Genomic DNA, 23723 nt, shown 5'->3' with positions numbered 1-23723 from the left:
TATTATTCATCTTGGGATTCTTATAAATAGTAGAATATTGACCTTATTTTGAGAAGTGTCATTCTATACCATATTCCATATTCTTCTTTCTTGTAATTGCTTCCTCTTCAAGTTCATCCCACATGGACAAAAGTGAATGATACCTTGGATACATTGTGGTATCCCTGCTATATTTCAGATAATCATGTGGACACGTCAGAGAAATTGAGATAATATATTTTGAAACTTTACTTTATTCAGAGAGGGTAAAAAGAAATCATCATTAATCAAAGTTAATGAACAAATTTCATTTGTTGTGCACATTCTAGTGATATGAGTCTCATATAGACTTCATTAGAATCATATCAGATAATATTTTGACAACAAAAAACTGATGAACAAATCAATTAAGTTATCATTTATGCACCTGCACAATGCCTCTCAGATTCCTGTTTATTAACTTTCATTATCTTTCCTGAGCATTGATCACAGTACATGACAAATAGGAGTTGTAGGTGGTCTTGATCTCCCCACCACTTGCTCCCAAATAACCAATCTGACACTTAATATAAATGATAAAATCTCAGCCAATACTTCAGGCTTGTTGCTAGATAACTCTTACGCATAAATTAATCCATATTTCTTATTTATGCTTTGCCACATGGCTTGGTAACTTTTCTTAGTATGGCATGCCCATCTTCCTTCTCTGCATCTCTTTGTGACACTCCTGACTCCACTCTTCTTCATCCCACCATCTTTAGTTTGGTCACCCCACCTCTATTTCCTGGCTGGCAACTGGCAAATCAGTGTTTATTAAGCAAATTCAATTGACAAATCTTTAAAGTGTACAAGAGGATTATGTCACAAAATTTTCCTTTTTGTCTAATTAAAAAGTTTTAATTTTAACTTAGTAAAATTATATACAAAAACAGTTATTAAATAATAATTACACTTACACTATCCAGTCTATATGTATTTGGAAAAATTAAACAAAATACTCCATTATCTGTCATATCTTGGTGAGTCCAGAGTTTTGTACCTAAGTCACTTTATATCCTAACTTGAATTAACAACTCATAATTATCCTTTTATGTCTTTAAAGCTTATATACTTTATTTCTCTTCTGTAAATTTCTTTTCTGAATTTGGTAACAAGAAAATTATAACTATCTATCTTCAACTCCATCAGAGACCTGAGAAGGATATAATATTACCTGAGTAAACAGGAAGTGCAGAGCAAAACCTTCCAAAACTAAGAAATGACAGAAACAGTCACCTGACTGGACAGTCATCCAAGGTTCCTCTGCAATGTTGAGGCATTCATCTTTGGCCTGTCAGCCTAGGATATCTCACTGACTGTGAAGCAGGATTTTGGAAGAGCTGCCATGTTTGGCTTGGCAAAGATTGGCTGTAACTTTCCTTTGTGTCTCACTTGACCAATATGGACAACATACTGTCAGTAGTTAAGGCCAAGGAAGCTTCTTGTCCAGTGACTAACTTTCACCACAAAGAAACGAAACTCTATATGAAGTTTCTTTGATGCCCATCATCTACTCTGAAGTAGGTTGGTACTTCCAGGAGCATACATTTCTCATTTTCATAAAAACTTTGTTAATAAGACATGTTAAATGCCATATTTGTAGACCTCTGATGTGTTTGGAGACCACATGTCTATCTAAAATATATCTCTATGTGATTTTGAAAACATACCCAATGTGACTATAAGTTTGACTATTATAGATGACTATTAATCTCTATTTTATTATAAATTACATTTTAAATGACCTGAATAAACATAATACTCCAAACAAGAGTAGAATTATACATAAAGTATAACAGAAATAACTTTAAATTTCTATCAATCAACCAAATCTATACTAATGTAAACATTTAAGATTGATAGTTGCTCTTTTAGATTAAAGTAGATTCAATAATCCACCTTTTATCTCACCATTTCTATATTATACCCCCTTTTATTCATGCAGAAAGAGATCTTTGAATTTAATTCTTATTCTAGCTTTTATCCCGACTATGAATAAATGCCAATCCCCCATAAATGACAAAAAAAAAAACCTATAGCCAATCTTTTAGGAATGTGAGCATTGTATATTTTAGATTGCTTTATGTTGTTTGGTGGTACTGGCATCTTTGGGGAATCTTGAGAAAATGGGTTAATAATGAAGTCCTGTCTGGAGTAGTTCGTGAGTGGACCATCTCAACCAGCAGACTTGAAGCTGTTTTGGATGCAGACTTTTGAGGAGACTATAACAAAGGCATTTTGAAATGGTAGATAACCTAGGCCATCCATTTACATTGGTGTCTCATCCTCTTATTCTTTATTTATTAAATAAAAATTTAAAGGTAACATACATATCTACATTATTACAAGTATATACTGTGTATTGTATACAAGTCAGCCAAAGATGATTTTTTTATGTTTGAGCAGGTAAAATATACATTATGTGTCTTGTAGTTCATTTAAGTGTATTTCAATATGTTTGTAGCCAGGATTTTCAAGAGGTCTTCCTCTATCAAATCTGATTTTCTTTAACCCAAAATAAATCCACATCCTCTCACTTCCTGTGGAAATAAAAGCATAAACTCTTCCCCAAAGCAATATAGCTTTTGATTTAGTTTTGAATTCAAGATATTTTTAAAATACTTATAATGGTTTAATCTGGCAGTTTTTATAATCCAGTATGTCTTAGCAGACAAAAAACTCCAAAAATGATACAATAACATACAGAATCCAGACTCTCAAATCTTAATGTGGCATATATTTATTTTTATTATTCTATTCCTTTTTAAAGGACTTTCTGAACCCTTTTTCTTTTTCTCCAAAGCTTACATATATTGTTAAACACATTGTAACCTGTTTAAAGGATTTTTTGGTCTGCATCTATCTTTACCGCATATTTTTTTTCTCACATGAGACAAATCTTAAATTGCTCATAGTTCCCAGGATTTTTTAGCTTAGCACATGGCGGTAACACATGGTGTTTGGGGGCAAGTCTTAGGAGATACTTTTCTATATTGCAGCTAGCATGAGACACTGAAGGAAACTGCCACGGAGCATACCTCATGGCCAGGGTGAGAGACTGCAGGAACCCACCTTGCAGTGTTCATGGTGAGCTGGCAGCTTTCAGGAGATGCAGCTCTGTGTTGTGGCTGGCATGAGAGACATGAGACTAGAAAGCAGCTCTTGGCTGCATTTCTGTGTCTAGAACCCCATTTTAAGCTTTTTAGGTCTTATGTAGGTCTATGCCCCATTTTGGGTGCTATTTGTAGATGTAATTTTTCTGTTCTGACTGTCTGGTCCCAAATAACCAACTCTGAGACTTAATATAAATAATACATATTCAGTCAATAACTCAGACTTGTTAATAGTTAACACTTTAACAAAATTAACTCATGTTTCTTATCTATGTTTTGCCATGTGGCTTGGTACTTTTTCTTAGTATGGCATCATGGTCGTCTTAACTTCTCTCCATCTCTTAATGACTCTCCTGAATCCATTCTTCTTCCTCCCAGCATCCTTAGTTTGGTTGCTCTGCCTATAATTCTGGCCTGGAGACCGGCTAATCAGAATTTAATTAATCTAATTCTAGTGAAAAATCTTTATAGTGTACAAAAGGATTACTCAACAGCAAGGAGTATTTCAGTGTGATGTGTAGCTCGAGTTTTCCTGCCTGGCCCACAGTCAGGGCAAATCTCTCTCACCTGCCAGCCCCACAGCCGCTCAAACCCGACCAAGTAAACACAGAGACTTATATTGGTTACAAACTGTGTGGCTGTGGCAGGCTTCTTGCTATCTACTTCTTCTATCATGAATTAACCCATTTCTATTAATCTATACCTTGCCACATGGCTTGTGGCTTACCGGCATCTTCACATGCTGTTTCTCATCATGGTGGCTGGCAGTGTCTCTCTGACTCAGCCTTCCACTTCCCAGCTTTATTCTCCTCCTTGTCCCGCCTATACTTCCTGCCTAGCCAATGGCCAATCAGTGTTTTATTGACCAATCAGCAACACATTTGCCATACAGAACATCCCACAGCACTTCCCCCTTTTTTTTTTTTCAAAAAGGAAGGTTTTAACCTTAACAAAGTAAAATTACATATAATTTGGGAATTGGGCGTATCTTCTCTTTCTACTTCCTGCTGGAGGGGGCGCTGTATCTTATGGGGATACAAAGAAAACTTTAGAATTACGGAGTAGTCCATTAGGGTGTATCGTCTGAGCCAGATGCCTTCCAACCATTCTGGATGTTAGATCATCTGGGCCATGGTGTCATCAGAGACCTTTCAGGGGGTCTTGGCTGGTCAAACCTGATGTATCTTAATCTTGAACAAATCCATAGCCTCTGGCTTTCTGTGGGAACAAAAGAGACTCTTTTCCAAAGCAACATATCCTTATATCCAAATTTTGAAGTCAAGGTACCTTTAAAATATACATATTGGCATAACTCAACAGCTTTTACAATCAAATGTTTTTCTGCAGTTAAAAATCTCAAAGACAACACAATCCAGATTCTCTGTGTAATATTCATCTTTACGTGGCTTATTTTTATATTAATTTTACTGTCTCTTTAAAGACTTTATTTTTTAAAACTATGTATTTGTTTCTATAACTGTATATATCACCTTTTTTGTCTCTTTCAAGCCTACGTATATTTTACACACATTGTAAACTATTACATCTGAATCTGTCTTATTGTGAATCTACTGCTTTAAACTGCAGCAGCTGTGGCTGCTGGCTACACCCACCTCAGCCTCCCAACATAGAGGTGCTACGTTACGTTTACCGCCAGCTCTGGGAGCTATCATGGGTCTATGCTTTTATCCAAGCAGCATGTAGCCCAGAAACCTCTTTTTTTTGTTTTGTACTAGCAAAGGCTAAATCCACCATGCAGCTTAATGTGCCACTTGCAGAGGCCTCATTCCCCCCATACTGCAGATCGAGCATGCACGTCAGGAACCCACAAGTAGCTCAAACCTGCAGCTGCCGCTCATTTGAGAGAGACAATTAGGAACTGTTTTTAGCTCTGTTTTAGAATCTTTTTTCTCAGTTTTTAGGTGGAAACTCTTGCCACCACGTTGGATGTCATTTGCAGCTCGAGTTTTCCTGCCTGGCCCACAGTCAGGGCAAATCTCTCTCACCTGCCAGCCCCCCAGCTGCTCAAACCCGACCAAGTAAACACAGAGACTTATATTGGTTACAAACTGTATGGCTGTGGCAGGCTTCTTGCTATCTACTTCTTCTATCATGAATTAACCCATTTCTATTAATCTATACCTTGCCACATGGCTCATGGCTTACTAGCATCTTCACATGCTGTTTGTCATCGTGGCGGCTGGCAGTGTGTCTCTCTGACTCAGCCTTCCACTTCCCAGCTTTATTCTCCTCCTTGTCCCGCCTATACTTCCTGCCTAGCCAATGGCCAATCAGTGTTTTATTGACCAATCAGCAACACATTTGCCATACAGAACATCCCACAGCAGTGATGTGTGTCCAAACTAGAAACATTATTAATCTAAAAATGTGATATCACTGAAAGACTGGGTATTTGTGTAGCATAGTGCAAAGAATCAGCAACAGCAGATGTTAAATAGGGCAATGTTCAGACCTATATTTAAGGACCTATTTGTTATCAGATATTATAAAATGGACACATAGAAAACACTTCTAGTGAAGAAAACACTGAGTCTTCTGTATAATGGCATATTGTATAAAACTGATTAACAATCTGAAAGACACAGAATCTAACTATGTCCATTCGATGTTAGAATACATTTAGGCAGAACCATTTCTAAAATGACAAAGAACTAGATTTAGAAACACGGTTGTGGAAAAGTAAATAGAACAAGGAATTGAGATGGTACCTTCTTAAGAGACAAGCAAGAGAAGTTGCTCTTGACACAGAGAATTGAAGGTAAAAAGAGCCTAGTTCTCTCATATGTCCTAAGACCAATCCCTGGTGAAAGACCTACAACATGAAAAGTCAGTATTTGGTAATGGAATGCTTGCTCTATTACCACTAAGAGAAACCATTTCAAACATCATGTAAAAATACTGTTCTTTTACATATGAGTAAGAACAGTGAGAAGAAAAATATGGAAAGCTACAGAAAACTTTTCTGGGAAATATACACACAATAATTCTTAACAAAGTGTTTCCAATCTGAATTTGAGACCACATAAGGAAAATCAGATACAGTAGGAAATTTTGGCTTAGTTAAAGAAATGAAAGGATAACTGAACATTTTTAAATCAATAAACGTAATATTGTACCTAACTGCTCTTAAGGTCAGAAATCACATTGATATTGTTAAAATATGTATTTGTACATATGCACATAAAGAAAATAAACATAGAAATGGAATCGAAAAAAATGATGATGCCTGAAAGACAGAGTTTTTTTTTCAAAATAGCACACGTCATAATTATTTCTATGAATAATTAATACATATTTCATTAATAATGAGACAATAATTGAAACATGTTATCAAATTTGATTGGAATAACAGAACAACATACATCAAGGCAAGTGCAAGATCAAAGCTGATTATTATTCTTTTTTTTAATGAAACAACACAGTCTACAGTTTGAGTATATCTCATCTCCATTTACTATTTTTCTTTCAAATGTTAGCATTTGAGACAATTCCTATGTGGGACTTTCTGTAGCCCTCACTCCCAGCTTATGACACATTGACAGATATTTTTATTCAGGTATCACTAATCTAAGGGTCTCAGTGAATTTCTTTTATTTTTTTCTTCTCATTTTTCTTTATTAAGAAATTTTCTACTCACTCTACATACCACCCACAGACGCCCCCTCTGTCCACCTCAAACATTCCAGCCCTCCCTCCCTAGCCACCCCACATCCTCACATCCCCCAAATCAAGGTCTCCCATAGGGAGTCAGCAGAGTCCAGCACACTGAGCCTAGGCAGGTCCAAGCCCCTCCCCAATGCACCAAGGCTGCACAAGGCATCACACCACAGGCACCGGATTCCAAAAGCCTGCCCATGCACCAGGGACAGATCCAATCCCCTTGCCTGGGTGTCCCCCAAACAGTTCAAGCCAAACAACCATCTTCCTTATCCAGAGGGCCTAGTCCAGTCCCATGGGGGCTCCACGGTCACTAGTCGACAGTTCAAGGGCTTCCACTAGTGTGGCCAGTCATCACTGCATGTCTTCCCATCATGATCTCAAAGTCCCCCACCTGCAGAATCCCTCGTCTCTCTCATCAGTTGGATTCAGCCTGGTGCCTGGCCATGGATCTCTGCATCTGCCTCCATCAGTCACTGGACAAAGGCTCTATGATGACAGTTAGGGTATTCACTAGACTGGTCACCAGAGTAGAACAGTCCAGCCACCATCTATACCACTGCCAGCAGTCCAAGGTGGGCTCATTCTTGTGGATACCTGAGAGCATCCCCAGCACCCTGCTGCTGTGGGATGTTCTGTATGGCAAATGTGTTGCTCTGATTGGTCAATAAATAAATCACTGATTGACCAGTAGCTAGGCAGGAAGTGTAGGCAAGACAGGGAGGAGAATAAAGCTGGGAAGTGGAAGGCTAAGTGGGAGAGACACTGCCAGCTGGCACGATGACAAACAGCATGTGAAGATGCCAGTAAGCCATGAGCCATGTGGCAAGGTATAGATTAATGGAAATGGATTAATTTAAGCTGTAAGAACAGTTAGCAAGAAGCCTGCCACAGCCATACAGTTTGTAACCAATATAAGTCTCTGTGTTTACTTGGTCGGGTCTGAGTGGCTGTGGGATTGGCGGGTGATAGAGATTTGTCCTGACTGTGGGCCAGGCAGGAAAACTTTAGCTACACCCTGCCTCTTCCTATTCCCTTGATGTCCTCATCTATCATGGTATCTCACTCCCTGCCCTCCCACTCTGTCCCTGTTCCAGCTCGACCCTCCCATTTCCCTATGTTCTCAAGTCCTGCTCCTTGCCCTCCACCACCCCACCACTCCCAGTCCACTCATGTAGATCTCCTCCACTTATTGAAGGGCCATCCATATGTCCTTCCTATGGTCTTTTCCTGCTAGCTAGCCTCTCTGGAGCTGTGGGTTGCAGTCCAGACATCCCTTCCTTCACATCTAGTATCCACTTATGAGTGAATACATACAATGTTTGTCCTTCTGAGTCTGGGTTTCCTCACTCAGGATGATTTTTTCTAGTTCCATCCATTGGCCATCAAACCTCATGATGTCATTGTTTTTTTTCTGCTGAGTAGTACTTCATTGTGTATATATATATATATATATATATATATATATATATAATATTTTCTTTATCCATTCTTTAGTTGAGGGGCATCTAGGTTGTTTCCAGGTTCTGGCTATTGCAAATAATGCCAATATGAACATAGATGAGCATGTGTACTTGTGGTAAGAGTGAGGATTCCTAGGGTATATGCCCAAGAGTGGTATTGCTGGGTCTTGAGGAAGACTTATTCTCAATTTTCTGAGAGACTGCCATACTGATTTCCAGAGTGGCTGTACAAGTTTGCGTTCCCACCAACAGTGTAGTAGTATTACCCTTGCTCCACATTCTCTCCAACATAAGCTGTCCTCAGTGTTTTTGATCTTAGCCATTCTGACAGGTGTAAGATGGTATCTCAGAGTTGTTTTGATTTGCATTTCCCTGATGACTAAGGATGTTGAATAATTCCTTAAATGTCTTTCAGCCATTTGAGATTCTTCTGTTGAGAATTCTCGGTTAAGCTCTGTAGCCCATTTTTTAACTGGATTTTTCAATATTTTGAAGTCTAGCTTTTAGTGTTCTTTACATATTTTGGAGATCAGCCCTTTGTCAGATGTGGGTTTGGTGAAGATCTTTTCCCATTCTGTAGGCTGTTGTTTTGTCTTATTGATGGTGTTCTTTGTTCTACAAAGGCTTCTCAGTTTCAGCAGGTCTCATTTATTAATTGCTGCTCTCAGTGTCTGTGCTTCTGGTGTTGTATTTAGGAAGTGGTCTTCTGTGCCAATGCGTTAAAGACTACTTCTTGCTTTCTTCTCTATCATGTTCTGATATATGTACTGGATTTATGTTGAGGTCTTTGTTTCACTTGGACTTGAGTTTTGTGCATGGTGACAGATATGGATCTATTTACAATCTTCTGCATGTTGACACACAGTTATGCCAGCACCATTTGTTGAATATGCTTTCTTTTCTCCATGGTACAGTTTTGGCTACTTTGTCAAAAATAATATGTTCATAAATATGTGAATTAATGTCAGTGTCTTCAGTTTGATTCCATTGGTCCATGTGTTGGTTTTTATGCCAGGACCAAGCTGTTTTTATTACTATAGCTCTATAGTAGAGCTTGAGGTCAGAGATAATGATGCCTACAGAGGTTACTTTATTATAAAGGATTCTTTTAACTCTCCTAGGTTCTTTGTTTTTCCCTTTAAAGTTAAGAATGGTTCTTTCCAAGCCTATGAAGAATTGTGTTGGGATTTTGATAGGGATAACACTGAATCTGTAGATTGCTTTTGGTAAGATTGCCATTTTTTTTGTTGGGAGATTTTTTAATGACTGTTTCTATTTTCCTGGGGTTTATAAGTCTGTTAAAATTGTGTATCTATTTTTTTCTTTTTTTTTCTTTTACAATACAATTTGATTCTACATATCAGCCACAGATTCTCTTGTTCTCCCCCCTCCTGCCCCCTCACCTTCACCCCAGCCCACCCACATTCCCACCTCCTCCAGGGCAAAGCCTCCCCCAAGGACTGAGATCAACCTGGTAGACTCAGTCCAGGCAGGTCCAGTCCCCTCCTCGCAGGCTGAGCCAAGCGATCCTGCATAGGCCCCAGGTTTCAAACAGCCAACTCATGCAATGAGCACAGGACCCGGTCCCACTGCCTGGATGCCTCCCAAACAGATCAAGCCAATCAACTGTCTCACCCATTCAGAGGGCCTGATCCAGTTGGTGACCCCTCAGCCATTGGTTCATATTTCATGTGTTTCCATTCGTTTGGCTATTTGTCCCTGTGCTTTATCCAACCTTGGTTTCAACAATTCTCACTCATATAAACCCTCCTTTTTCTTGCTAATTAGACTCCCGGAGCTCCACCTGGGGCCTAGCCATGGATCTCTGCATCCAGATCCCTCAGTCGATGGATGGGGTTTCTAGTACGACAATTAGGGTGTTTGGCTATCGCATCACCAGACTAGGTCAGTTCAGGCTGTCTCTCGACCATTGCCAGCATTCTGTTGTGGGGGTATCTTTGTGGATTTCTATGGGCCTCTCTAGCACTTTGCTTCTTCCTATTCTCATGTGGTCTTCATTTACCACGGTCTCCTATTCCTTGTTCTCCCTCTCTGTTGTTAATCCAGCTGGGATCTCCCGCTCTCCCAAGCTCTCTTTCCCTCGACCCTCACCCTTCATTACCCTCACTCATGTCCAGGCTGTTCATTTAGATGTCATCTATTTCTCCATCATTGGGCAGTCCTCGTGTCTTTCTTGGGGTCCTGTTTTCCAGGTAGCCTCACTGGTGATGACATTAATCCGCACACCTGTGAACATATAATTTTTGACAAAGAAGCCAAAACTGTACAATGGAAAAAAGAAAGCATCTTCAACAAATGATGCTGGCGTAACTGGATATCAATGTGTAGAAGGCTACAAATAGATCCATATCTGTCACCATGCACAAAACTTAAGTCCAAGTGGATCAAGGACCTCAACATAAATCCAGCTACTCTGAACCTGCTAGAAGAGAAAGTAGGAAGTAGTCTTGAATGCATTGGCATAGGAGACCACTTCCTAAATAAGAACACCAGTAGCACAGACACTGAGAGAAACAATCAATCAATGGGACCTCTTGAAACTGAGAAGCTTTTGTAGAGCAAAGGATATGGTCAACAAGGCAAAGCGACAGCCTACAGAATGGGAAAAGGTCTTCACCAACCCCACATCTGACAGAGGATTGATATCCAGAATATATAAGGAACTCAAGAAATTAGACATCAAAATGCCCAACAGTCCAATTAAGAAATGGGCTATAGAACTAAACAGAGAATTCTCAACAGAGGAAACTCAAATGGCTGAAAGACATTTAAGGATTTGCTCAACATCCCTAATCATCAGGGAAATGCAAATCAAAACAACTCTGAGATACCACCTTATGCCTGTCAGAATGGCTAAGAACAAAAACACTGAAGACACTTTATGCTGAAAAGGATGTGGAGCTAGGGGAACTCTCCTCCACTGCTGGTGGGAATGCAAGCTTGTACAACCACTTTGGAAATCAATATGGTGCTTTCTTACAAAATTGGGAATCAATCTCCCCCAAGATCCAGCTATACCACTCTTGGGCATATACCCAAGGAATGCTCAATCATACCACAAGAGCACTTGCTCAGCTATGTTCATATCAGCATTGTTTGTAATAGCCAGAACCTGGAAACAACCTAGATGCCCTTCAACTGAATAATGGATAAATAAAATGTGGTACATATACACAATGGAATACTACTCAGCAGAGAAAAGCAATGACATCATGAGGTTTGCAGGGAAATGGATGGATCTAGAAAAAATCATCCTGAGTGAGGTAACCCAGACTCAGAAAGACAAACATGGTATGTACTCACTCATAGGAGAATACTAGATGGGGAACAAGGATGACTGAACTGCTACTCACATCACCAAGATTGCAATTTTTACTATGTTAATTCTACCTATCCATGAGCATGGGAAATCTTTTCATTTTCTGATATCTTCTTAGATTTCTTTCTTCAGAGACTTAAAGTTCTTATCATACAGGTCTTTCACTTGCTTAGTTAGAGTTTCCCCAAGGTATTTTACATTATTTGTGGCTATTGTAAAGGGTGATGTTTCTCTGATTTCTTTCTCAGCCAATTTATCATTTGTATATAGGAAGGCTACTGATTTTTTGAGTTAATCTTGTATCCTGCCACCTCACTGAAGCAGTTTATCAGCTGTAGGAGTTCTCTGGTAGAATTTTTGGAGTCACTTATAGATACTATCATATTGTCTGCAAATAGCTCAAGTTTGACATCTTCCTTTCCAATTTGTATACCCTTGATCTCCTTTTGTTGAAAAGAGAGAGATTAATGAAAGCAAGAAGAGACAATCAGACATTTATTTTGAAGCCTAAGTGGAAATCATTTTGAGGAAGAAAAGAGATAAGCAAGAAGGAAAAAGGAATGAAAGGAAGAAAAAGAACATAACAGAGTTATTTGTGTGTATAAAAATTTTAGGAATAAACACTCATTACACATATAAATACATCACTACAGTAAGTCAATGAAAAAATTAATAAAAAGGTAAGATAATAAGGAAGGGGGAAGTTTGGCTATGAGTGAATATGTAGTAGTTTTCCTAATTCAGGTAACATCATTGGAATGACGAATAGTAGAGTGATGCTGCTATTTCAGTTTATGCAATTCTACAAGGGAACCCTTTCCTCTATTGTTTGAAAATAAAGAGCTGGCTTTAGTAAAGAATGACTCAGTGGGATGAATAAAGTAGTAATTCAAGTATACTGTATGTAAATATGTAAGTTCACAATGACATTTTTGTTGCATGATTTCTAATTGGTCTTTTGATAAAAAACCCAGAGCCAGATATTGGGGTAAATACAGAAAGATGGAGAGACAAAGGAACAAGCCATTGCCGTATCTCACCTGCCAACTCCAGAAATTCTCTGTTTGAAAGCCTGTGGGTCCTCAGCCAAAAAACCTTCCTAGCCAAAAGACCTCTAGCCAAAAAAAATTAGTTTCTGCCTCCTCACCCAGACATGTCACTTCCTTTCTCAACCTCCCTAGTACTGGGATTAAAGGCTTGTGTGCCTCCCAAGTACTGATAGCAAAGGCATGAGATCTCTAGTGCTGGGATTAAAGGCATGTGAATCCTACATACTGGGATTAAAGGTGTGTGCCACCACTGCCTTGCTCTGTTTCTCTTCTAGACTGAGTCAATCTCATGTAAACCAGGGTGGTTTTGAACTCACAGAGATCCAGATGTATCTCTGCCTCCTGAGTGCTAGGATTAAAGGTGTATGCATCCATTGCCTGGCCTCTATGTTTAATCTAGTGGCTTTTTCTGTTCTCTGATCTCCAGACATATTTAGTTAGGGTACAACAAAATTTGCCACACATTTTTATGATATATTATCTGCAATAAATTAATTTTTGACTAGCTAATACCAGGACTACCTACTCTAAAACTTTTGAAGATATGTATGCACTCACTTCCTATTGGTTATGTAACAAATATAATGTTCTTTTGTCATAGAAACTTAGCATGCCATCAATAAGCTTAATTTTTTTTCTCCTTTCAGGTGTGGCCGCCACTTATATTTGGATCTATAGCTTCATCACTTTTTCTCATTTTCATGCCAGTGATTCAGTCTCCTAATATGGAGCATGTCTATCAGGTTGTCTTTCTTTTCTGTGGATTTCTGTGTTACTGGCTTCAAGCTCACCTTAATAGACATGCTGTTTGTTTTGACACAATCACTTGTTACTGTCAATTGCTTTTCAATGTCTCACCATCTGAGGACCAAGATAAACAAATTTCTTCCTAAAATCCTGATGGAAGGAGAAGTATATTTGAAACTAGCATAACCTAATTTTATTACAATTTCACTTTTAGATGTATATGTTGTTAAACACAATCCTTGCTTATATCATGTCCACTCCAAACATTGTTATACAATTTCAATTTTACCTCCTGTCAGGAGCCAAGTAGCCTAACTGATTCTCATGGGAAAAAGCTGTGTACCTAACCTTCTGTTAACAGTTTCAATAGCAACCATTTTTCAACAAAACCACAGTATGTACCTTTTGATCAACTCCCTGAAACATGATGGTTTGCTGCATGGTCTGTTGATCAAGCCCTGGAACAAAGAGACCTTTCCCTGAACCCTACCTTACCCTAACTTCCTCCAAGTAACTTTCCATACCCCTATCTACTTCTCCTAGCTCCCAGCATATATAAGCCTGACTCCCCTTGCAATAAATGAGACCTTTATGCAACTCAGACTGACTTTGTCTTCCTTTATGCACCTGGTCTCCTTTCTCTCTCACCCCCATTGATCTTTCAGGCAGCGATGGCTGCCTGGCGGGCTGTGCCCGCATCAGGGGCAGCCACTACTTCTCTGTCTAAGATAGTCCAAGGCAAGAGCGAACCTTACGCCCAGTTCATTGCCAGGCTACTAGAAGCAGCCGAACGAATCCTGGAAGAGGATGGGTTGGAAAATATTATGGTTAAACAATTGGCCATAGAAAATGCCAATGCAGCCTGCAGAGCAGCCTTAAGAGGCAAAACTAAGGCCATGGATCTTAATGGCATGATCAAGCTATGTAATGAGGTAGACTCCTTTGATCACAAGATCTCTAAATCCATTAGTATGGCCATAGGTGCCGTGCTTCAGGCGCCCATCAGAGGGCCAAATTATAGAGTCAAGAACTGTTTCAAATGCGGGCACCCAGGACATTTCACCAGAGAGTGCCCTAGCACCCAAGGTGAAGGATCCTCTTTTAATAATAATCTAAACAATCCACCCCCAGGGCTCTGCCCTTGATGCAAAAGGGGACGACATTGGGCCAAGGACTGCCGCTCCAGGACTGATATTAATGGCCAGCCATTGTCTGCAGTATTGGGAAATGGGATGCAGACCCCGTTTTGGGGCCCCACTTATCCATTACAACCCCGTGTAACCCCCAACAACCCCTTCAGCCACAATTGGGAACATGGGACCCCGCTGCCCCAGACAGCCTTGGCTCAGCTTCCTCAGGCCTATCCCGAGCCACACCAGGAAGTGCAGGATTGGACCTCTGTTCCCCCACCATCCCGGAAGAGGGCACGGTGATTATAGAAACCAGGGTCCTTGGCCCTCCCCCGCCTGGTATGTTCTTCCTAATTATAGGCCGAGCCTCCAGCTCACTACAAGGGCTCTCCATTGTTCCCTCCATAGCAGATGCTGACTATCAAGGAGAAATAAAATGCTTGGCCATGGCCTCTTGGGGTCCTATCACCATCCCCGCAGGCCACTGCATCGCACAGGCCCTTCCTCTCCTGATGGTTGGACGATTTTCTCATAAGGGTCCAACTCGTGGTCACTCAATACCAGGATCTTCAGATATATTTTGGGTACAACAATTAACAGAGGGCCGGCCTATACTCAACCTCTCCTTGGAGGGGAAGCAATTTTTGGTATCCTTGATACAGGCACTGATGCCACCATTATAGCAAAAAAATACTGGCCTGATTCATGGCCACTGGAACCCACTGCCACACATTTAAAGGGAATAGGCCAAATCCAAAATACATTACAAAGCTCTAAATTCTTAAAATGGAAAGACCCCGAGGGAAATACTGGAACAATAAGGCCCTTTATAGTTGAGGGGTTGCCAACCAACCTGTGGGGAAGAGACATTTTGACACAGATGGGGGTCATTATGATGAGTCCCAATGATAAAGTGACCCAAATGATGCTAAAGACAGGCTTTCTGCCTGGTAAAGGGTTGGGGAAGTTTGAACAAGGACGAACTCAGTCCATCATGCCCACCCCTAAGCTGGATAAAAGAGGATTGAGGACAGACCTTTTTTCCTAAGGACCACTGTTCCTCCTGCATGCCAAGCTGATAAAATAACTTGGAAGTCAGATGATCCGGTTTGGATAGACCAGTGGTCCATGCCTCAAGAAAAGGTACAGGCTGCCCTTAAGTTGGTGCAGGAACAATTAGAACAAGGGCATCTTGAACCTTCCACATCTCCATGGAACACTCCTATTTTTGTGATAAAGAAAAATACTGGAAAATGGAGGCTATTGCAGGATCTCAGGGAAGTAAACAAAACCATGGTCCCCATGGGAGCGTTACAGCCCGGGTTGCCATCTCCTGTGGCCATTCCCAAAAAATATTTTAAGATAGTCATAGATATCAAAGATTGTTTTTTCTCTATCCCCCTGCATCCTCTGGATTGCAAACTCTTTGCCTTTTCTATACCTGTTGTGAATCATGTTGGGCCTAACCCTTGATTTCAATGGAGAGTATTGCCCTAAGGAATGGCCAATTCCCCTGCGCTATGTCAAAAGTAAGTAGCTCAGTCTATAGATCCAGTGAGGGTCCAGTACTCTGAAGTTTATATTATATATTATATGGATGATTTGTTAATAGCAGGAAAATCTGAAGAAAAAACACAAAATGTAGCTCAAAAGATAATTACCACACTTCAGGACCGAGGATTTCATATAGCTCCAGAGAAGATACAAACTCAATACCCCTTCCTGTTTTTAGGGTTCGAGTTACACCCGGACCTCCTCTATACACAAAAAATCCAGATTAGAAAAGATACACTTCATTGTGTCAACGATTTTCAAAAGCTTTTAGGGGATATCAATTGGCTGCAACCCTATTTAAAAATAAACAAGGGAGAAATACGCCCCCTTGAAGATATCCTCAAAGGAGACTCCGACCCTCAATCCCCTAGATACCTTACGGTAGAGGCAGAGAGGGTATTACAAAAGGTTGAAACGGCCATCACTCAACAACATACGGGATATTTTGACCCGACTCTCCCATTGTATTTGATCATTTTTTCTACAGATTTTGCCCCTACAGGCCTGCTTTGGCAAGAGCCCGTACCTTTACTGTGGGTACATCTTCCTGTTACTAAAAGAAAAATCCTTCCCACCTACCCTTCCCTGGTTTGCCAATCGATAATGTTAGGAATAAAAGCCTCCACTCGATACTTTGGGCATGACCCTGATATTATTGTTATGCCATATGATAAAGAGCAACTTGAATGGTTATGCACCCGTAGTCCTGACTGGGCCATCCTTGTCTACACCTATGAAGGAAAACTTGACACACAGATGCCCAGTAACAAACTCCTACAATTCTTCTCCCTTACTTCTTTTGTTTTTCTTAAAAATACCCGAATGGAGCCCATCCCGGACTCCCCTGTGCTTTTCATAGATGGGTCAAGTAATGGTAAAGCTGCTTATGTCCTCAATGGCCAAAAGAACGTTATGACAACCCCTTTCAAGTTGGCTCAGCTGGTGGAGCTATATGCTGCCCTTGCTGTCTTTAAAAATTTTGAAGATTGATCCTTTAATTTGTATTCAGACAGTAGATATGTGGTAGGGGCTTTACAGGCTTTAGAAATGGTCCCAATAATCCAACCCATTACTCCCACCTTTCAAATGTTTTCTGAATTACAAAAATTAATCCGACAAAAGTCGCTACCCTTTTATGTTGGCCATATTCATGCCCACACAGGCTTACCTGGACACCTAGCTCAGGGAAATGAACTTGCCGATTCTGCTACATGTTCTATCTTGATTTCTCACTTGGAACATGATCAGGTAGCAGCCGCTCGTGAGGCAGACCGCCTTCATCACCTCAGTGCTCAAACTTTGAGACTAAGGTTCTCAATCACTAGAGAACAGGCTAGGGAAATTGTAAAAAGCTGTAAAAATTGCATGATGCTCTTACCCGAACCTCATTATGGAATAAACCCCAGAGGGCTTATACCTGGACAAATATGGCAGATGGATGTCACCCATGTTCCTTCTTTTGGCAAATTAAAGTTTATACATGTTACTGTAGATACCTTCAGTGGATTTATTTGTGCCTCCGCTCATAGTGGAGAAGCCACCAAAGATGTTATCAATCATATGTTACATGTCTTCACAGTGCTGGGTCAGCCAAAATGTATAAAAACTGATAATGGTCCGGGATATACTAGTAACAAATTTAGACAATTTTGTCTACAATTAGGAATTAAACACATCACTGGAATACCCTATAACCCTCAAGGCCAGGGTATCGTGGAGAGAGCTCACCAAACTTTAAAAAATACTCTTAATAAACTTATCTCACAAGAGACACTATTTCCCCTTAAGGGAAACCACAAAGCTCTGCTTTCTCACGACCTATTTGTATTATATTTTGTGACATTGGACACTTTCAGAAAATCTGCAGCTGAGCGACACTGGCACCCAGAAACCAAACAAGGATATGCGCAGGCCCATTGGAAAGATCCAATAACCGGAAAATGGGGCAGTCCTGATCCAGTTATAATCTGGGGGAAGAGGTCTGCATGTATTTATGACTCCAAGGAAAATGGGGCTCATTGGCTACCAGAAAGACTGATTAAGTCTTACTCTGCACAGATTGCCTCCCTAGACTAAGGAAAAAATAACTGTTATGTCCAGGACACAACCCTGAGACAAAAATTCTCTCTTTTTCTTTCAGAAATGCCTCCGGCTTGGAAAATAAAGGGAGCCACGGACATCTCAATGGCAGGACCTGTTCGTCACAGGCCTCGGGAAACCAACCCCTACTTCATCGTTTGCTTACTACTCTTCCCCCTTCCCCTCTCCTGCATCTCCAAGCAAATCCCCCATGCTATTAAAAAGCTTACCTGGCGAATTTTCACAGAAACGGGGGAGGAGGTCTGGAGGGTTACTGCAAACCATGCTCTTATTCCTGGTGGCCGTCACTCACTCCTGACTTCTGTCAGCTGGCTGCAGGATTGGATTCTTGGGATATACCTACTATTGACCAACACCAGTTAAATGGTACAGGAGGTCAAATGATTCCAACCTGCAATCAGTTTCCTCGCAGTCCTAAAACCACTTGGTCAAGCCCTTGTGGGACATTCCATGATAATAACCCTGCCATGATGACTGCCCCAGACTGTGTTAGTCCTATGGCTCATTGTAGGTTAGCACAATCTGACTTTTATGTCTGTCCTAAGGATGGTAGAAGCCGAGCCATGGCTACCAGATGTGGGGGATTTGAGACCTTCTTTTGTGCTCGATGGGGTTGTGAAACCACAGGGGCAGCTTACTAGAAACCAACTTCATCTTGGGACCTTATTTCAGTTACAAGAGGGTACAGTAAGCCTAGTACGAATAGACGTTTTTGCTTTAGCTCCTATACTTGGACAGCCCATAATCACGGGCTATCATTACCTCTAAACATAACCTTCACCCCTCAGGGTAGGGCGAATCGAGAATGGCCCTCGGGAAAAACATGGGGACTCCACTGGTACCTTGATGGCACGGATAAAGGAGTCATTTTTAAGATCTTGCTAACAATAGAAAACCTGTACCCAAAGTCGGTAGGGCCCAACTTAGTTCTCTCTGACCAAAAGGTTCCCTCCAATCATGAAAAGGTGCCATCACCTCCTCCTCCTCCCCATTCACCTCATCCTTGTCCCTTTCCCTACCATACAAGCATTGTGACTACCATCGTAGACTCTAGCAACGGCACTCTCCTTACTCCCTTTGGGGGAACAGGAGATAGATTGTTTAATTTGGTCCAGGGAGCTTATCTGGCCCTAAATGCCACAAATCCAAACCACCTTGGGTTGCTGGCTCTGCCTTACCTCCAGTCCCCCTTATTATGAAGGAATTGCCTTTCAATCCACTGCCAATAACCTCACTTCCCCGAGCAATAGGTGTCAGACTAAGCTACATAAACTAACACTCCCTGAAGTCTCCGGACGAGGTTCTTGTTTGGGCAAGATTCCATTGACACATAGTCACCTCTGTAAACAAACTCTGACACCCTATAAAGGGAGCTATTATCTCAAGGTCCCCAATGGGTCCTACTGGGCCTGTAACACAGGACTGACCCTTTGCATATCTGCTCAGATATTTAATGATTCCCATGAATTTTGTGTGATGGTCCAGTTATGGCCTTGTGTCACTTATCATCAAGAGAGCTCAGTGATAGAATTCTTTGAGCAGAGAGGCAGATACACTCGAGAACACGTGACTATGACTATTGCTCTATTGTTAGGTATTGGGGGCATTGCTGCAGGAATTGGTACAGGAACCACTGCCCTCGTGCAGAGCAACCACCTTATGCAGTTACAAATGGCTATGACTACTGACCTAGAGGCCATAGAAAGATCCATTTCTGCTCTGGAGAAATCTTTAACCTCACTCTCTGAGGTTGTGTTACAAAACAGAAGAGGTCTGGATTTACTATTTTTAAAGGAGGGGGGATTATGTGCAGCCTTGAAGGAAGAATGCTGCTTTTATGCCAATCATACTGGGGTAGTCAGAGAATCAATGGATAAACTAAGAGAAAGATTGGCACAAAGAAAACGTGATTTTGAAAATCAAAACAATTGGTTTGAGGGCTGGCTAAAGGGGTCCCCTTGGCTTTCTACTCTGATCCCCACCCTTTTGGCCCCCTTGGTCATTTTCCTTCTCCTCCTCACCTTTGGTCCTTGGGCTTTTCAAAGACTAACACAATTCATCAAAAATCAGATTGATTCGGCCCTGGCAAAAACTGTTTCAGTACACTACCATCAGATAGAAACTCAAGATCAAACTATCAAAACAGGTGAAAGGCTCAGGTTCAGCAGCCTAAGAACCTAAAAACTCCTACAACTAAAAGCTAGAGGGTACTCAATGATGGGAATAGTATGGGGCCTATGCTGGGAGCACAACGTACAGAAGTCGCCAGAGACCGGCTCAATATGGCACGTTGCCAGACACAGGACGAACCCCATATAGACTAAGACAGGGGCCCTCTCGATTTATGCCCAAAGCCTGCTTTGGCCATTTTATAGAAAGAAGGGGGAATTGTCAGGAGCCAAGTAGCCTAACTGATTCTCATGGGAGTAAGCTGTGTGCCTAACCTTCTGTTAACAGTTTCAATAGCAACCATTTTTCAACAAAACCACAGTATGTACCTTTTGATCAACTCCCTGAAACATGATGGTTTGCTGCATGGTCTGTTGATCAAGCCCTGGAACAAAGGGACCTTTCCCTGAACCCTACCTTACCCTAACTTCCTCCTAGTAACTTTCCATACCCCTATCTACTTCTCCTAGCTCCCAGCATATATAAGCCTGACTCCCCTTGCAATAAACGAGACCTTTATGCAACTCAGACTGACTTTGTCTTCCTTTATGTGCCTGGTCTCCTTTCTCTCTCGCCCCCATTGATCTTTCAGGAGGTGCTTCCTTGGGTCTCACCCAATAACCTGGCCTGCTGGACGGGTCAACATCCTAAACACCTTTATTCTGTGAATAATGAGTAGAAATAAGATTAAAGTTTCTAAATACACAATAACTAAAAGAATATGGAAATTTCTTTTATCACTAAAAGATATATAAGTGTTCATAGCATTTTAGCATGTTGGCAAGTGTACTTTGCACACACAATAAATCATAGCATTTATAAGTAGATTTGTCTTTAGTCATATTTATCATATTTTCACTTAGAGGGAAAGATTGTGTAAAGTGCTGTCTAAGGAAAGGAATCAGTGTACTAAAACCGAAGAGCCACATTCAGTAATTCCTCTCTGTTGCTCTCTGTACATTGACATACTTCAACAATGGTGACAGAGATCACACAACTTTCAAAGCCAAAAATATGTCCTTATTGACTCTTCAGAAAGTATTACCCAATTCAATCTATATAGCTAATTTTAAAAGGTTGATGATCCCCAGAATTTTGAATGACTAGGGTTTTACTGGGTATTTTAGAAAGTAATAATTTATGCTCTATTGTAATTTGCTAGGTATTAGCATAGGCACATGGCAGGAATATGACAACACACAACATTGAATGAGATGACATAGCATCTTCTAATTACATTACAAGGAAAGTAAACTGGGTTTCTGTCCTATGCAATATATTTAATGTGTAAAGTAAACTATCTGTAAGTTAGCATATAAGACATATGAGAAAGAAATGTGATTTTCTCTACTTTGATCAGTACACACACACAGAGACACACACACACTTGACATAAATCTGTTCCCCATAATTATTGTCATTGATTCCTTAGTCAAGAAATTTAAAAAACATTTCAGATAGAAATGCTTACTGCCCTGATTATAACGTTAAATATCATTATTCATCAAATTATAACATTCCATAAAATTGAAATATTTAATAATATATATGAACACAGGAAACTGGATAGAAAAATCCTATCACTAGGCAAGAAGCTTATGGCAATGGATAGCTGCTGGGAAAGAGAAAATAAGCTTTCTCCAGTGGAGTGTTACAGGGTACACAAAGCACTTTCTAGGGCACACCCCAGTCCTACAAATAATTGGCCAGCATCAAATGGAGTTTTTGTGCTTTGTGTTTTCATTTATTTTGTTTTTGTTTTCGCTTTGAGACAGAAGGAAATAACATACACTTGGTTGGTAGGGAAGTGAAGATGATTGGGGAGAAAATGGCTGAGGAAAGAATATGAAAAAATACATTTTAAAAAAAATGTAAAGCCAATCTATAAATGAAGAAATCAGAATGAATATCTCTGTTTAGTTTTCTGATTTGTGCAAGTGGTCCAAGTTAAATATATAAGACTATGTAGATGAATTTATAAACAGTCTTATTAAATAAAAAACACAGAGCCAGAAATTTGGGTTAAAGCCTGAGAGAAAGATCACAGGAATAGGACAAACCGCAAGCTAACCTCACCTCACAAACTCCACAGTTTCCAAAGAGAGCCTCTTCCTGTATATTCACGTTTTTATGCCTTTCTCTTCTATTCTCTCACTGGCTCCCTCAGGCCAGCTAAATCACTTCCTCTTCCTGCCTAGCTCTGTCACTTCCTGCTTGTCTGGACAGAACTCCAGACCTCTATGCTTGGTACTGAAATTTAAGGCGTGTGTCACTATGCTTGGCTCTGTTCCCTAGTGTGGCCTTGAGCTCACAGAGATCCAGACAGATCCCTGCCTGACAGGTGATAGTAGGAAAGGTGTGTGCTAACATTGCATGGCTTTTGTTTACTATAGAGGCTGGCTTTTTCCTCTGATCTCCAGACAAGCTTTATTTATTAAAGCACAAATAAAATATCACCACATTTCAGCACAAATAAAATATCACAACATAGTCCCTTTCTATAATAAAAAATTAAAAAGTTATGACTAATATAAAATTATATAAAATAAGTACAATAACTATTACAATATATACAAGCAATAAATACATCAACAATGTCTAGTCCATTTGCGTTTGACAAATTAAGTGAAAATATTCCATTATCTATCCTATTTTGGTGAGTCTAAAATGTACCTAATTCACTTTCTATCCTATCTTGTATTACCAACAGAAAACTATCTTATAATGTCTTTCAAGCTTATACACTTAACACCTCTTAGTGCTTTTCTTCTCTGAATTTATTAACAAGGAAAACTATAACTATCTAATCTTCAACTCCCTCAGAAAACAAAGAAGGAAATAATATTAACTAGTAAAATAGGAAGTGCAAGCAAGGGACTTCTAAATAATGATTTATGACAGAAACAGCCAAGTGCCTGGACAATCACACGAGGTTTCTTTGCAACATTGGGGCATCATCTTTGGCCTACAGACTTAGCATATCTGACAGACTCATTTATGAAGCACGATGTACTCAAAGTCTATAGCTCAACCCCACATTCTGTGCGAGTATTTCACGTACCAGATAAATTTGAATTCCACCAGTGTCCTGTCATGATTCAGGGTTTTAAATTCTGGAAATTGCTGGTGTTTTTGGAATTCAGCTTCTTCTTAGCTTGTGGGTGGCTTCATCTCTTTCATTAAATGCCAGTCTACCATTGAGAGGTTAGACTCTGTCAACCTAGTTACTCTTTCAAGAATAACTGTTCCAGCTGCTGTTCTGCTACACACCAGAAGCAGTCAGTCCACTGGCTGCTCAGCTGCCTTCGAAGAAAGGGGCACTGTACCTTTTCTGGGTTGCAAAGCCACTTCAGTGGTAGTAC

The 23723-nt window shown here is 40.3% G+C and overlaps 1 protein-coding gene across 1 annotated transcript in view; it reads left to right on the top strand.

The window, feature by feature from the left end:
* LOC131904566 (solute carrier family 7 member 13-like) overlaps nucleotides 1–13554 on the top strand; it is a 42533-nt gene extending 28979 nt beyond the window's left edge. Inside the window, exon 4 of the mRNA XM_059255665.1 lies at nucleotides 13309–13554. Within this exon, the coding sequence (XP_059111648.1) occupies nucleotides 13309–13554 (246 nt within the window). The remainder of the gene's footprint in view (nucleotides 1–13308) is intronic.
* The last annotated feature ends 10169 nt before the right edge of the window (nucleotides 13555–23723 follow it).

Source organism: Peromyscus eremicus, chromosome 2, assembly GCF_949786415.1.
Source record: "Peromyscus eremicus chromosome 2, PerEre_H2_v1, whole genome shotgun sequence".
NCBI lineage: Eukaryota > Metazoa > Chordata > Mammalia > Rodentia > Cricetidae > Peromyscus > Peromyscus eremicus.
This window is presented reverse-complemented; position numbering and strand designations above follow the sequence as displayed.